The 13,814-nt window shown below is 41.8% G+C and overlaps 1 protein-coding gene across 1 annotated transcript; it reads left to right on the top strand.

Moving 5' to 3' along the window:
* Positions 1-372: 372 nt before the first annotated feature.
* LOC121385808 (zinc finger protein 208-like) lies at positions 373-13,814 on the top strand (the record flags this gene model as incomplete). Its single annotated transcript, XM_041516597.1, has 2 exons — positions 373-506; positions 7,729-13,814. A coding segment is annotated over exon 2 (5,856 nt), but the record flags the coding sequence as incomplete, so codon positions are not given.

Below are 13,814 nucleotides of genomic sequence, written 5' to 3'. Positions count from 1 at the left end.
AGACGACTTTGTGTTGTCAAACATTCATTCTTTTCCATGTTATAGTGGTGCTCCTATGAGGTAGAAAATGCAAATTGCAACGAAAGAAGAAGTGTTAGCCAGTCGATAAATACATTTTATGTTTCTTGCTGTGAAGGTTATATTTTGTCATTTTTAAAACCTTTATTTACAGTTTAATAAGTTGATAGTTTAAATAGTATGTATTTATAATATATATTCGGCATCATTAATTCACCTAGTTTGTACAAACACTTTTTAAAACTCCGATGAGTTCTCGCCCAACAGACTTCAATAGAGAATTTTAATCTTCACATTGTTGACAGGTTTGTTCTTTATTATTGCAAATGGCTGCTTATCGTGTATCTTTTGGTGAAAGACTGAAATGACCATAAACTAGATTGGAATACAAAATGTCCATAATTTATCATTAATAACACAGAATATAGTTTTCAAGCTTGTACCAGTAACTTCATTTCTGTGCATGAAGTAAAGGACAACACCCAAAGGTAAAGGACGATATTGAAGCCTTGAAGGATTCATAAATTTCATTTCATTTCAACTAATAAAATTCAACTTAATTTCGTGCATCTAATCTATCCAAATACGGTTCAAGCTCGCTGTCCTGGGTACACACCTCAGCTATTTGGGCCGTCTGTCCAGGACAGTGGGTTAGGACAGTGGGTTAGTGGTTATTGAGAGAGGGTGTAGTGGTCTTACACATCTACTAGTACTACTACTACTGGGTGACCTGCCCATTGAGGAATGCTGGTCAATTCGACCCCAAACCAACTCGCCCCCTATCAGTTCACCCAAGGTTTGGACAACTGGCCCCAAACTTTACTGTCCATAAATAATTTTGACGAAATAAAAAAATGGACATCTGCAACTTTGGTGTCATTTTATTTATTAATATTACAGTGAAACTCCACAATTACGACCACTTATTAAAAGTTTTTATACTGGGGAGATGCTAATATCGGATAAATAATAATCTATTACAATGAACTGTCAAGCCTATTTTAACGATGTTTGTGAATTTAGTCACTCATTTCCTTAAGGGAATGATCAGCCAAGCAGGGCTTCTACTCTAGAATTTTTATAAAATCCACTAGCCATGGGATCAGTGATTTACAAAAATTTACTAGGCGTGATTAAAAATTCACTAGCCCTACTTTCTTTAAATTAATACAATTTTACTAAATAATAGTAAAAATCAGATATGTCACCTAAAGAGAGAGGTAGAGATTAAAAACACTAACTTTGGGGGCGTGGGTTTGGAGCAGGATATTCATATTTACAAAATAGACAACTGCAACATTTGGCACAAAATGTTTCACTAGCCATAGTGGCAATAGTAGTTATTTACTAGCCCAACATTGAATATATCACTAGCCATGGGAGTGGGACTACCATAATCTAGAAGCCCTGGTCAAGGCTGGTGTGCATTATATTCAACAATATTTAATGCACATTATTGCTTAAAATATTGGTATATTAATTGAACGTCCCCTACCAATTCACCCCACACTGTTTAGTCGAGTTGGTTTTGGGGCGAGTTGACCTGCTTCCCCCATTGAGTAGTTAAAGCTCACTGTGGGTGGGAGCCTGTACCGAGCTGCGAACCCTATGCCATATGTCCGATGGCTTAACCACGATGCACAAAATTAGATTCGCACAAGCAATGAGCAAATGAAATGATTTTTCAGAAGCTTGTAGTATTCTATTTCAGGGGTGCTAAAATGGAAAACATTTAACTGACCCGTCGGAATAAAATAAAATGTATTGAATGCATTGTTACATAAAACATTTCCTTCCTACCCGTTTTGTGACCCTATCCCCATTTTCACGACAGTTATATTTTTACAGAATTGCTTAAGGGTGACTATATTAAAAGCATTTAAGAGTACAAAACTTGGGAGGATTGGGAGTTACTGGATTGAAGCATTGAGATATTTTACCAATATTGAAATCCTCTGAGGATTAGGGTTTCATGCTATGGAATTTACTATTTAGAAGTTATTTATTTCTGTCAGTTGTTTTCTAAATTGCACACAAAAATAGTATTGTTTTGTTATTTGCAAAGCACTTTTACTTTTCTTCTTACATCAAACCATTTTTGTAGGAGGATGGGACGCACTATAGGGTTTACGTTTACATATATTTAAGTGAGGAATTTTTATGAATATGGAGCCTGAGACTTGGTACAGCGTTCCTCAGGAGCACTCTCCACAAACTAATAAAGAGATATTTTGGAAATTTTGAATCTTTATTTTAATTTATTTAATCATCATCTCTTAGAGTTTCGTAGCCCAGTGGTAAAGCTATTGCTTGATGCACGGTCTGTCTGGGATCGATCCCCGTCAGTAGACCCATTGGACTATTTTTCGTTCCAACCAGTGCACCACAAATGGTACATTAAAACCCCTCTAAACAGACACTCTTGGGGCCAAGACAAATGTCCGGTTTTAAGAGGGATCCAGTTTAGAGAGGTTAAGTTCTGTACCGGTTTTTAAAAAGGGACTTTGTAAAACATCCTGTTTTGAGGGATTTCTGGTTTACAGAGGGTCCGGTCTTTAGAGGTTTCACTGTATATCAAAAGCTGTGGTATGTGCTATCCTGTCTATGGGATGATGCATATAAAACAGGGGTAGCATTATTTGCTCCTGAATTGGCTCGTTTCCATGAGTTCATTCTCAAAATCCATGAGTCCATATTTTTTTCCGGTAATAACAGCTTAAGAACATGTTTCACAATCATGGCACATTATTAATACACAGTATATCTAATTTAGATTGATTTGTTTGTAAGGTAAAATGTCTTCGCTTGTAGGAATATTCAAAGAAGTTAATAAACTGTAAAGCTACACTCGGTTCTGTTTCGACAGAAGTTACGAACTTGTCCGATTGCCCAATATCAGTGTTGCCAATCTACGTCATAACGACGTCATATTGTAGATGTTAATTTTGACAGTCGTGTTAATGGTTTAAATAAATAATTAAACAAATCCACACAATACCTAAACTATATCAATGTTCAGATGCATAGTGATGTATTGATGTAGTCTGCTAATATAGTGGCAGCAATTATTAAGTTATTGTGACATTTCATCTTTCCACTGTAATAAGGTTTACGTAGACTGTTAACACGGCTCCAGTGTTAATAACGTAGCCTGTGTTCTGCTTACGGAATCTCCATTAATTGTGACGTACATTGGCCACACGAGGATTTCCGATAGCGTTTCGGTCTGAGAGAATATACCATAATCAACCAAGGCATCATGTATACCTTTCAAAATATAAACTCGTCTTGTCATTCCCACAATTCCACCAGACAATCAGGAGAAGAAAGTGATTTCCACTCATATTTTACAATAGGTTTATAGTGGGAACAATAGTGGAGATAATGGCGGGATTATGAGTGACGGATTGTTTGACTTGGGTAACTGAGTCCATGCGTCCAGATCACTTAGGACATGGTGATGATGAAATAATGGAATAAACATGCGTCTGGAATGCGTCTTTGAAAATAAACTGGGACAATTTTATTATCATTTGTGGTGATGAGCAGGCATCCAAGTCTGCTTTCCATATGTTCAGGGATGCATGGACGCATCTTAACGCAACCCCTGTAAAAGATCCCTTGCTACTAATGGGAAAATGTAGGAGGTTTCCTCTCTAAAACTATATGTTAAAATTACCAAATGTTTGACATCCAATAGCCGATGATTAATATATCAATGTGCTCTAGTGGTGTTGCTAAACAAAGCAAACTTTCTCTTAGAGTTTTGATGGTATAGTTCTGAAGGTTGGTTACAGTATGATTCTCTAGGGCAATCTTCACAAACTAATAGAAAGATATTTTGGAATTTTAAAACATTTATTAAATTTTTAACATTCATGACAAAAGTGAAAATTAAATTGTGGAGCTCTGTAGGCCGATAGATCTTGTTTTTGCATGAAGTAATTTTCTGAATTGATCTGAAATTATGAAAACTGTCCTTTGTTATGTTTTCAGCTTATTAATAAGATCTTTTCAGCTTTTAGTTTTTAATGCTCATCATTTGGGCGAGATGTAGCCCAGTGGTAAAGCTATCGCTTGATGCGCGGTCGGTTTGGGATTGATCCCTTTCTGTAGGCTCATTGGGCTATTTCTCGTTCCATCCACCGGCCTCGGTGGCGTCGTGGTTAGGCCATCGGTCAACAGGCTGGTAGGTACTGGGTTCGGATCCCAGTCGAGGCATGGGATTTTTAATCCAGATACTCGATCCCTTTCTGTGGGCTCATTGGGCTATTTCTCGTTCCATCCACCGGCCTCGGTGGCGTCATGGTTAGGCCATCGGTTAACAGGCTGGTAGGTACTGGGTTCGGATCCCAGTCGAGGCATGGGATTTTTAATCCAGATACTGACTCCAAACCCTGAGTGAGTGTTCCGCAAGGCTCAATGGGTAGGTGTAAACCACTTGCACCGACCAATGATCCATAACTGGTTCAACAAAGGCCATGGTTTGTGCTATCCTGCCTGTGGGAAGCGAAATAAAAGATCCCTTGCTGCCAATCGGAAAGAGTAGCCCATGAAGTGGCGACAACGGGTTTCTTCTCAAAATATGTGTGGTCCTTAACCATATGTCTGACGCCATATAACCGTAAATAAAATGTGTTGAGTGCGTCGTTAAATAAAACATTTCTTTCTTTCGTTCCATCCAGTGCACCACAACTGGTTTCCTCTCTCAATATCTGTGTGGTCCTTAACCATATGTCGGACACCATGTAAATAAAATGTGTTGAGTGCACCGTTAAATAAAATATTTCCTTCATCTCTGCTCATCCTACAGGGACTCATTCTGTATAACAGTTTTGCCCTAATCATGTACTCAATATATACTCTTCAAAAACAGTAGGGGAACTCTAATAAGAATTTACAATTGCCAAATTTATCAACACGCCAAAACACATTCCATAGTTTGCACATGCATCACGCAGTTGCCCCATACACATACGTGGGGTGTCTATTCTCGATTTTGACCATTTCCACAAAGGTTCATTAATCACTGTGGAACATTATTTCTGTCAATCTTTTTCAATCTGTTGATCATACAGTTGTTATTGTTTTGTTTTTAGTAATTTTTATTGTTTGAATTTGCGATTTACTGATAAAAACCCCCCATCAACTTTCAAATTTCACTTCTGACCCCAATCGACTTCAAGATCTTTGATAGTCATAAAACCTACTGTAATACTGAACTACCAGTTGTAATGTTTGCCCAATTAATTCAGTACTATCATATAACCATTCCCCACAGCTAATATACCTTACAATTTTGGCAATTGTAAATTCTTATTAGAGTTCCCCTACATTTTTTTGAAGAGTATAGCTCAATATCGTCTCCAACATATGAAGGCTTGTGATTGGCTGTTACAAAGTGATGACCAAGTTCACTACAGCTATACCATCGAATAAAATATGTGCAATGACAACACAACAACATGGCCAGTTACATCAGACTGCAAGATGCAGCTGCTTTAAATATAATAATCTCATTTTATTTTTATTTTTTAGCTGCATTCAATTATGTCAGAGGGTCAGGTCAGGTCAGGTCAAATGTCATAGTTATACAATAGTCACATGCATTACAATAAAGGAAGGAAGGAAATGTTTTACGACGCACTCAACACATTTTATTTTACGGTTATATAGCGTCAGACATATCAGGGTTTCTGCCAGAGGGTAAAATGGCAGCCTGTGTAAGTGCTTTGTGTAAGGTTTAGTTGGAATTTTAAATGTTTAACTTTCTTTTAAATCTAGTTTTTGAGTCTGTCTGTTAGGCCAGTCAATCTACGACTTGACCCACCACAAATTGCAAGATTTTTAAAGTGACGTGTGTTATTTTTAAACCTGGGACCCGACTAAGTAACATAGTAAAATTCTACTAAAAAATAATGAATGGAACATTGTTTATTTTCAGTTTCTAAATGTATCACTGTGTACCTTTTTGTAGTAAATTTGACCATATTTATAAAACATGCTTAATAACAACCCTTATGGTATTTGGTATTTGGAAAATGGAAACTCATTTGATTTTACATAATTCATGGGTGCTGAATCCATAAATAAATGTTGCCAACTAATCTTTTGATTATTTATCTTTAAAAACTCAAGATGGCCGCCAAATATATACAAAAACAAAAAATCTAATATCCCGGATTTTATATGAGGTACATTTATAATATTATAGGCTCTTTTTATGTCTTTTGTATCAGATAATTAATATTTGATACATCTGCGATGTTTAAATTAACCAGATTACAATAATTCCAAGATGGCCACCATGTGAGTATTAAATTCCAAAATGTAATATCTGCTTTTAATTGGGGTACATTTATTATATTAGTGATTATTCCTATTCAGTTTATATGTGAAAGAATTCATGCTTAATACTGATATAATTTCAAGATGGCCACCATGCATCTATCAAAGCAAGAAACAATTTCATATATATATATATAATTGGGGTACATTTATACTACCATTGGCCATTCCTAAGTTTTTTTTCATGTGAATTAATTGATACAGTTGTTATTGTAATGTCTTATCAATAACATCTCACCACATCAGATGCTTAAGAGATTTAGTGAAGCACCATCAAGTGCAGCAATGGAATGGGGATAACAGTTCTGTGTTTTGACACCTTCTGTGTTTGAAACACCAAGACAAGACAGGATTAAGACAGGATTTAAGTAATAAAAGTATATGTACATGTGTTGCCCAAGGCTAGCCCTGGCACTCGCCAAATTTGCCAATTGCTAATTTCAAAAACAAATGACGAATTTCATTTCATTTTAATTTGACACAATAACTTCATAAAATAGACCGGCGTCGTGGTAGACCATCGGTCTACAGGCTGGTAGGTACTGGGTTCAGATCCCAGTCGAGGCATGGGATTTTTAATCCAGATACCGACTCCAAACCCTGAGTGAGTGCTCCGCAAGGCTCAATGGGTAGGTGTAAACCACTTGCACCGACCAGTGATCCATAACTGGTTCAACAAAGGCCATGGTTTGTGCTATCCTGCCTGTGGGAAGCGCAAATAAAAGATCCCTTGCTGCTAATCGGAAGAGTAGCCCATATAGTGGCGACAGCGGGTTTCCTCTCAAAATCTGTGTGGTCCTTAACCATATGTCTGACGCTGTCTAACCGTAAATAAAATGTGTTAAGTGCGTCGTTAAATAAAACATTTCTTTCTTTTTTTCATAAAATAAATTTGATATTTTGCTAGAAAATAACTTGGTTTCTGCAATTTTTGAAGTTTAGTTGATAATTTATCAAAATGTTCTACTTACCCAGAGCTAGCCCTGATCGCCGTTTGGATCTGCTAAAAGTATCTGACACAACAAGCCTATTGGGCTGTTTCTCGCTCCAACCAGTGCACAACAACTGGTATATTAAATGCCGTGGTATGTGCTATCCCATCTATGGGATGTTGCATATAAAAGATCCCTTGCTGCTAATGAAAAAAATGTAGCAGGTTTCCTTTCTAAGACTATTATATATCAAAATTACCATATGTTTGACATCCAATAGCCGATGACTAATAAATCAATGTGCTCTAGTGGTGTTGTTAAACAAAACTAACTACTACTTCTGATGACACCACAAATATATAACATGAAAGAATAAGTAATGATTGTGTTATACATTGTATTTTTTTCCTCTTTTTTTTTTCTTCTTCAGATTTCCTAAAGATATCATTGCTGTTTGAAACACCAATACAAGACAGGATTTAAGTAATAACAGAGGCCACTTCACAGTTGGAATATCGTCACATACATTAGCTGAGAAAATGTTCAAAATCCACAAAGGAAAGAGTTCCTTGCAGATGTTAAACGTGGATTGATCCAGTTTCTTGTGCTTGTTTTCTGTTTGATGCACAAATTGCTGGTACTGTTTGTGAATAAACAATCATGGTCAACCGTAAGTCTGGTCGCGGGCTTAGAACATGCACAGTGTCGTCAGCAGCAGCAGCAACAGAACATCACAACTCCGGACCTTCTCCAGATGCTAAAACTGGTGAAGTTGTTTCCATAACAACCAGGTCTTCCAGGCAAAAACAGAGTTCCACTAAAACTGATGATGGTGCAGAGGTTGCTCCGAGAGAAAGGAAGAATTTGTTAAAGTCGTCGTCACAAGAGAAAGCAAATGAATCGTGTCGGAGCATTAAGAAAAAAGAAGGTGTTTGCAACGAAACAAATGGCCTCCTTTTGCTGGCAAATCTCTTCGATGAACAGCTTCCTAGACTCAAACGAAACTTAAAACGTCCAGTCAGATTCCAGGATGCTGTTATTACGAGTAGCAGACCGAAAAAATCTAAAACTACGAAAACTAATGCTACTGATTTTAGTGAAGCTCAACAGGACATGTCACCAACTAAAAGGTCTCCCAAGTGTCTGAAGAAGAGAGACGGTGATATTCCTGAAGAAGATGCTGTCCCATGTAGCAAGTCGAAACAAGCTTTTTGTTTAGGACTGCAACTTCAGGGTAAAACAAAAGGAAAGCAAACGAAAGAAGCGAATCAGCAAATTGATAAGAAAGATGATGGACCTTTTAAAAAACGAGCAAAAGTAGTAAAACAAATATCTAAAGAACGAAAAGAGGTTAAGAAAAGTGTTTCCAAAGTTAAGGAGAATTGTCGCGGTTCAGATTATGGGGAGAAATCAAAGAAGAAATTATCGGCATCACGAAAGTCGGAAGGTGAAACATCAAAACAGCCACCATCACGAAAGTCGGAAGGTGAAACATCAAAACAGCCGCCATCACGAAAGTTGGAAGGTGAAACATCAAAACAGCCGCCATCACGAAAGTCGGAAGGTGAAACATCAAAACAGCCGCCATCACGAAAGTCGGAAGGTGAAACATCAAAACAACCGCCATCACGCAAGTCGGTAGGTGAAACATCAAAACAGCCGCATCTTGTTAATGTAATTGTGGATTCGAATCTGTTAAAATCCTCCAGGACCACATGTGTACAACAGGTTACTACTACGCCGAAGACAAATTCTTTTGCAAATGCTTGTGTTGTGCAATGTGGGGGCAAGGCATTTGTACTTAACACTCCATCAAGTGTTGGCAAGTTAACACCAGACAAGGTCCTTCACGGATTGCTTCCATTTGTGAAAGAAAAGTGTATGGCAGTCAGAGACACTAAGGACTCTTCAAACGATAGTTGTCCTCAAGAAAAGGAATCCATGTCAGGTATAGAATCCATCCTTAAAGCTGTCAAGTTGATGTCTACGGACAACAAGGCAGGTTCTTCATCACAGTGTACAAACCTAGGAGAATGTTACCTGACCTATCCCATCCATTCTCCTAACAAAGATGTTAGCTATAAAACCATAAAAATGTCCGACTTGGAGTCTGTTGCAGTTTATAAATCTTCCAAATCCAAAACTTCAAAGTCTGTTGGAGTTTCCAAAACTTTAAATTCTGTTGGAGTTTCTAAAACTTTAAAGTCTGTTGGAGTTTCTAAAACTTTAAAGTCTGTTGGAGTTTCTAAAACTTTAAATAAATTAACACAAAAAGAACCCAACTTGAACATCAAGAAAGAAAATGATACTTCCTCCAAGCTGCTGAGTGTGGAGACTGTGAAGCAACCTGCAAAAGATGTGAGAAACTCAAGTGTCTCAACTGGTAGCCAGTGTCGCACATCGGAAAAAGAGTCTTGTACAGAGCCTAAAACAGTCTCTGTTCAGACCGAGTCCTCTGTATTAAGTGATCACAAATACACTGATCTGACTTATGATGACAACAGTGCAGCAGGGTTTGAGCCAGACTCAGAAATAGAATCGGAATCGGAGTCCTCAAAGAAAGCTGCTTCTAAACCAATACCTACTACTGCCACTGTGCCCAAGCTGTTGGAGTCTAGGAAGCTGACAAATGCAGTCCGAGTCATAGATCCGGAGAACTGGCAGCAGTTTGCTCTCATCAGACAATTGAGTGAGAAGTGTGAAAAGTGCGACTTGGAGTTCTACTCGAACAAGGAGCTGCACACACACTTCCGACAGGTGCACAAGGTGAAGTTCATCAAAGAGTTCAAGTGTACGCACTGTGGCCAGATGACTAAATCGTTGAATCAGCTCAAGCACCACCAGCTCCTAGCCCACAAGATCAGCCAGGACCTGCTGAAGCCGTTGCTGCTGCCCACGGACGTAATGGCTGCCAGAAGCGAGTCTGGTCAATCTCCTGCGGGAAGTGATTCTTGTCGATCTCCGGTCAGTGGCAGGCCAAGACCGACGAAGACCTTGGACAAGTGCATCACGTGTCGGCTGGCTTTTCCGAGAGCCGAGGAACTGGCCGATCACATGATCCACTGTCACTGCAACAAGTTGGTGTTTTCAGACCTCATTCTGTGCGAGCTCTGCGATGAGGCGTTCATGCTGGTAAAAGACTTTCTCAAACACAAGAGAGACATTCACAGTCTGAATCCAAACATGTCGAGGATTGGACAGAAGAAGACCGTCCTCATTGGGAATGATCTCTCACAGACTAAGACTGTAAACGCTGAGAAAAGCTCTTCTGATGTGCTACGGATGGAGAATTGTGCTAACTCTAAAGATCCACCGGCATCCGGAAAGCAGGTATTGCAGCGTCCATCACCTGAAGATCAGTTCCATACAGACGATACACTTGTCATCGACGATTCACTGGGTGATGTAAATAAAAAGACAAAACTGTTCTACTGTGATGTTTGCGATAAACGGGTGCGAAACCTACACACACACATTCTTGTTCACACGGGGGAAAGACCGTTCAAGTGTACTGGATGTCGACTGGCGTTCAGCTCCAGTGCTTGTTTGAAGATCCATCTCAAGCTACATTCCAGACGTCGCATCCCATACGTGTGTCCGGACTGCGGCAAGAGGCTCGCCGAGCAGTCCGACTTCAAGCGGCACACAGCTTACTGTGGTGATCGGCCACACAAGTGTAAGTTTTGCACCAGGACATACAGACATGATGGTGACTTGCAGCTTCATTTGAAAGAACATGAAGAAAAAGAGTTTTCTTTAAACAGAAACCGTGAACTCGAAGCTGACGGAACACACAATTCTCATCCAGATTCACTTGTTGGACTTGATGGTGACGAAACACAGAATTCTCATCCAGATTCACTTAGTGAAGGTGACAGGACACAGAATTGTTATCCAGATTCCATTGTTGCCCTTGATGGTGATGAAACACTTGATGGTGACGAAACACAAAATTCTCATTCAGATTCAATTGTAAGTGAAAACGAACATGAGGAAAACATTTCCATGACGACGGAGATTCAGGACATCTCGATGGATCACTCGTACGGAGGAAGTAACACCGACGCGCACCACAGCTATTCGAGGTCGGGTTCCGAGCAGGTCCTGGAGGAGGAGTTCTACCGATGCAAGTTCTGCGGTAAGGTTGGCACCGACCTGCGCACTCACATGCTGACCCACGCACTGGAGTCCCTCATCCAGTGTAGCAGGTGCAGCGAGGCCTTCAAGACTAAGTCCGACCTGAAGGAACACATGCTGAATCACAGGAAACGCATGGTCAACCACAGACCGCGTGAGCTGACCGACGAGACGGTCAACTGGCACCGGTGTCACTACTGTGATCGGAAGTACTTCTACATCCGCAGTCTGAAGCGCCACCTGGTGTCGCACACAGGCGTGTACCCGCACATCTGCTTCATCTGCTCGAAAGGCTTCGTCTACCCGAAAGATCTGTACTGTCACATTCAGTCTCACGAAGGCTACGAGAACTGGAAGCCAGAAAAAGGTAATGCTCAGGAAAAACTGGCACTGTCGGACCCGAACGTCAGTAAAACGGAATGTGGGACTGACCCGTTGAGTGTAGGGGATCAGCCTTCCGACGACGATTTGTATACGTGCTCCAGATGCAATGCGAGGTTCAGAAGGCTCAGTGATCTGATGAGTCACTCGATTTTTAAGTGTCACATCTGTGACAAGACTTACAGAAAGAGCGGCACGATCATCGAACACATGAAGGTGCACTCCGACGGAGCGTTTACCTGCGACCTCTGCGACTCCACCTTCCAGACACACGCTGGACTCCGGTGTCACAAGACGATTCATGTTCAAGGCGAGCACCAGTGTCCTCAGTGTGAAAAGAGCTTCGTCTTCAAGAGCCGGCTGAACAAGCATCTTCTAACTCGCATGGAGACGAAGAGCTTTGAGTGCGAGCAGTGCCACAAGACCTACAGGTACAAAGGGGATCTTGTCAAACACAAGGTGGTGCACGATGGGGAGAAACGTTTCAAGTGTCAGCACTGCGTGAAAGCGTTCCACACCAACACGGAGCTGAAGTCACACACCGAGCGCAAGCACCTGCCTTCGACCACGAGCGGGGATGGAGGCCAGCTCTACATGTGCAGTGTCTGTGGGAAGGAGAGTCGGAGCTACTTGGCGCTGAAAGCTCACGTCAAGATACACACGGCCGTGAAGCCGTACAGCTGCGACACCTGTGACAAACGCTTCTACTCGAAGACGAATTGCATCCAGCACATGAGGGTGCACAGCAGTGACAAGCCGTACAAGTGTATCCTGTGCCCGAAGGAGTACAAGTCTTCCAACGCTCTCCAACTGCACCACCAGGTCATCCACACGGGACTCCGGCCATACGCGTGCAAGATTTGCGGGAAGGCTTTCGGGGAGCAGAACAAGCTGTACCTGCACATGCGTCGCCACACCGGCGAGACGCCCTACGAATGCAGCATGTGCGACAAGCGTTTCGCCCACAAGTCCGTCCTCGACAAGCACATGGACTTCCACACGGGACAGAAGAAATACACGTGCAGGTTCTGCGACCGGATGTTCAGCCAGCACACCAACGTGACTGTCCACGAGAGGACGCACACGGGCGAGCAGCCCTACCTCTGCAAGTACTGCACCAACAGCTACAAGACGTCGAATGCGCTGGCCAACCATGTGAGGACGCACACCGGCGAACAGCCCTTTGTCTGTGATGTGTGCTCCCAGGCTTTCATGTTCAAGAACAAGCTGAGGAAGCACATGCAGAGCCATGGCTGCCAGTCGCCGTATCAGTGCAGGAAGTGTCGCAACGTGTTCGTCGACAAGGAGAACTTCGACCGGCACTACGAGGGCCACATGAAGGACGAGGAGAATGCGCGGCTCATCCTGCAGGCCGAGAAGCAGAAGCAGAAACAGAGGAAGTCGAAGACGTTCGAGTCTGTAGAGAGCAGCACTAGAGTAGCCACTCCGGCTGGTGACCGTGCTGCCGCCGATGGAGATGGGTCAATGATCCAACGCGTCGAGCTACCGTATCCGTGTAACAGCTGCAGCAGCAGCTTCGGCACCATCCTCGAGTTGAATGTCCACAAGACGAGCCACCTGCTGCGTCCGTTCCAGTGCGCCGTGTGTAGCGCTACGTTCTCCAGTCCGTCGGTCCTGTCCACTCACCTCATCAAACACGTGCACCCGACCAGCGGCTCCCCACTCGCCAACACCCAGACGCAGAACGGAACCAAGAGCCACAGTGGGCAACAGAAAACATTTTCGTGTGACGTCTGCAACAAGTCGTTTCCGGTGGAGAATCTTCTCGTTGCTCATAAAAAGATTCATGTACCCGTGAAGCAACAACAGAGTGGTGTCGATTTTGAAGTCGATTCGGCGTTGTCCAACCTGATGTCTGTTGGTACCCAGCAGATGATGGAGTCGGGATCCGTGGTCGTGGTGGAGTACATGGACAACGAAATCCCGACCACGCAGGACGCGAACGATGGATCGTCGTATGTGGGGAATCACCAAGAC

The sequence above is a fragment of the Gigantopelta aegis genome, chromosome 12 (genome assembly GCF_016097555.1).
Source record: "Gigantopelta aegis isolate Gae_Host chromosome 12, Gae_host_genome, whole genome shotgun sequence".
Taxonomy (NCBI): domain Eukaryota; kingdom Metazoa; phylum Mollusca; class Gastropoda; order Neomphalida; family Peltospiridae; genus Gigantopelta; species Gigantopelta aegis.
Note: the sequence above shows the minus strand (reverse complement) of the source record. Positions and strands in the feature narration are given on the sequence as shown.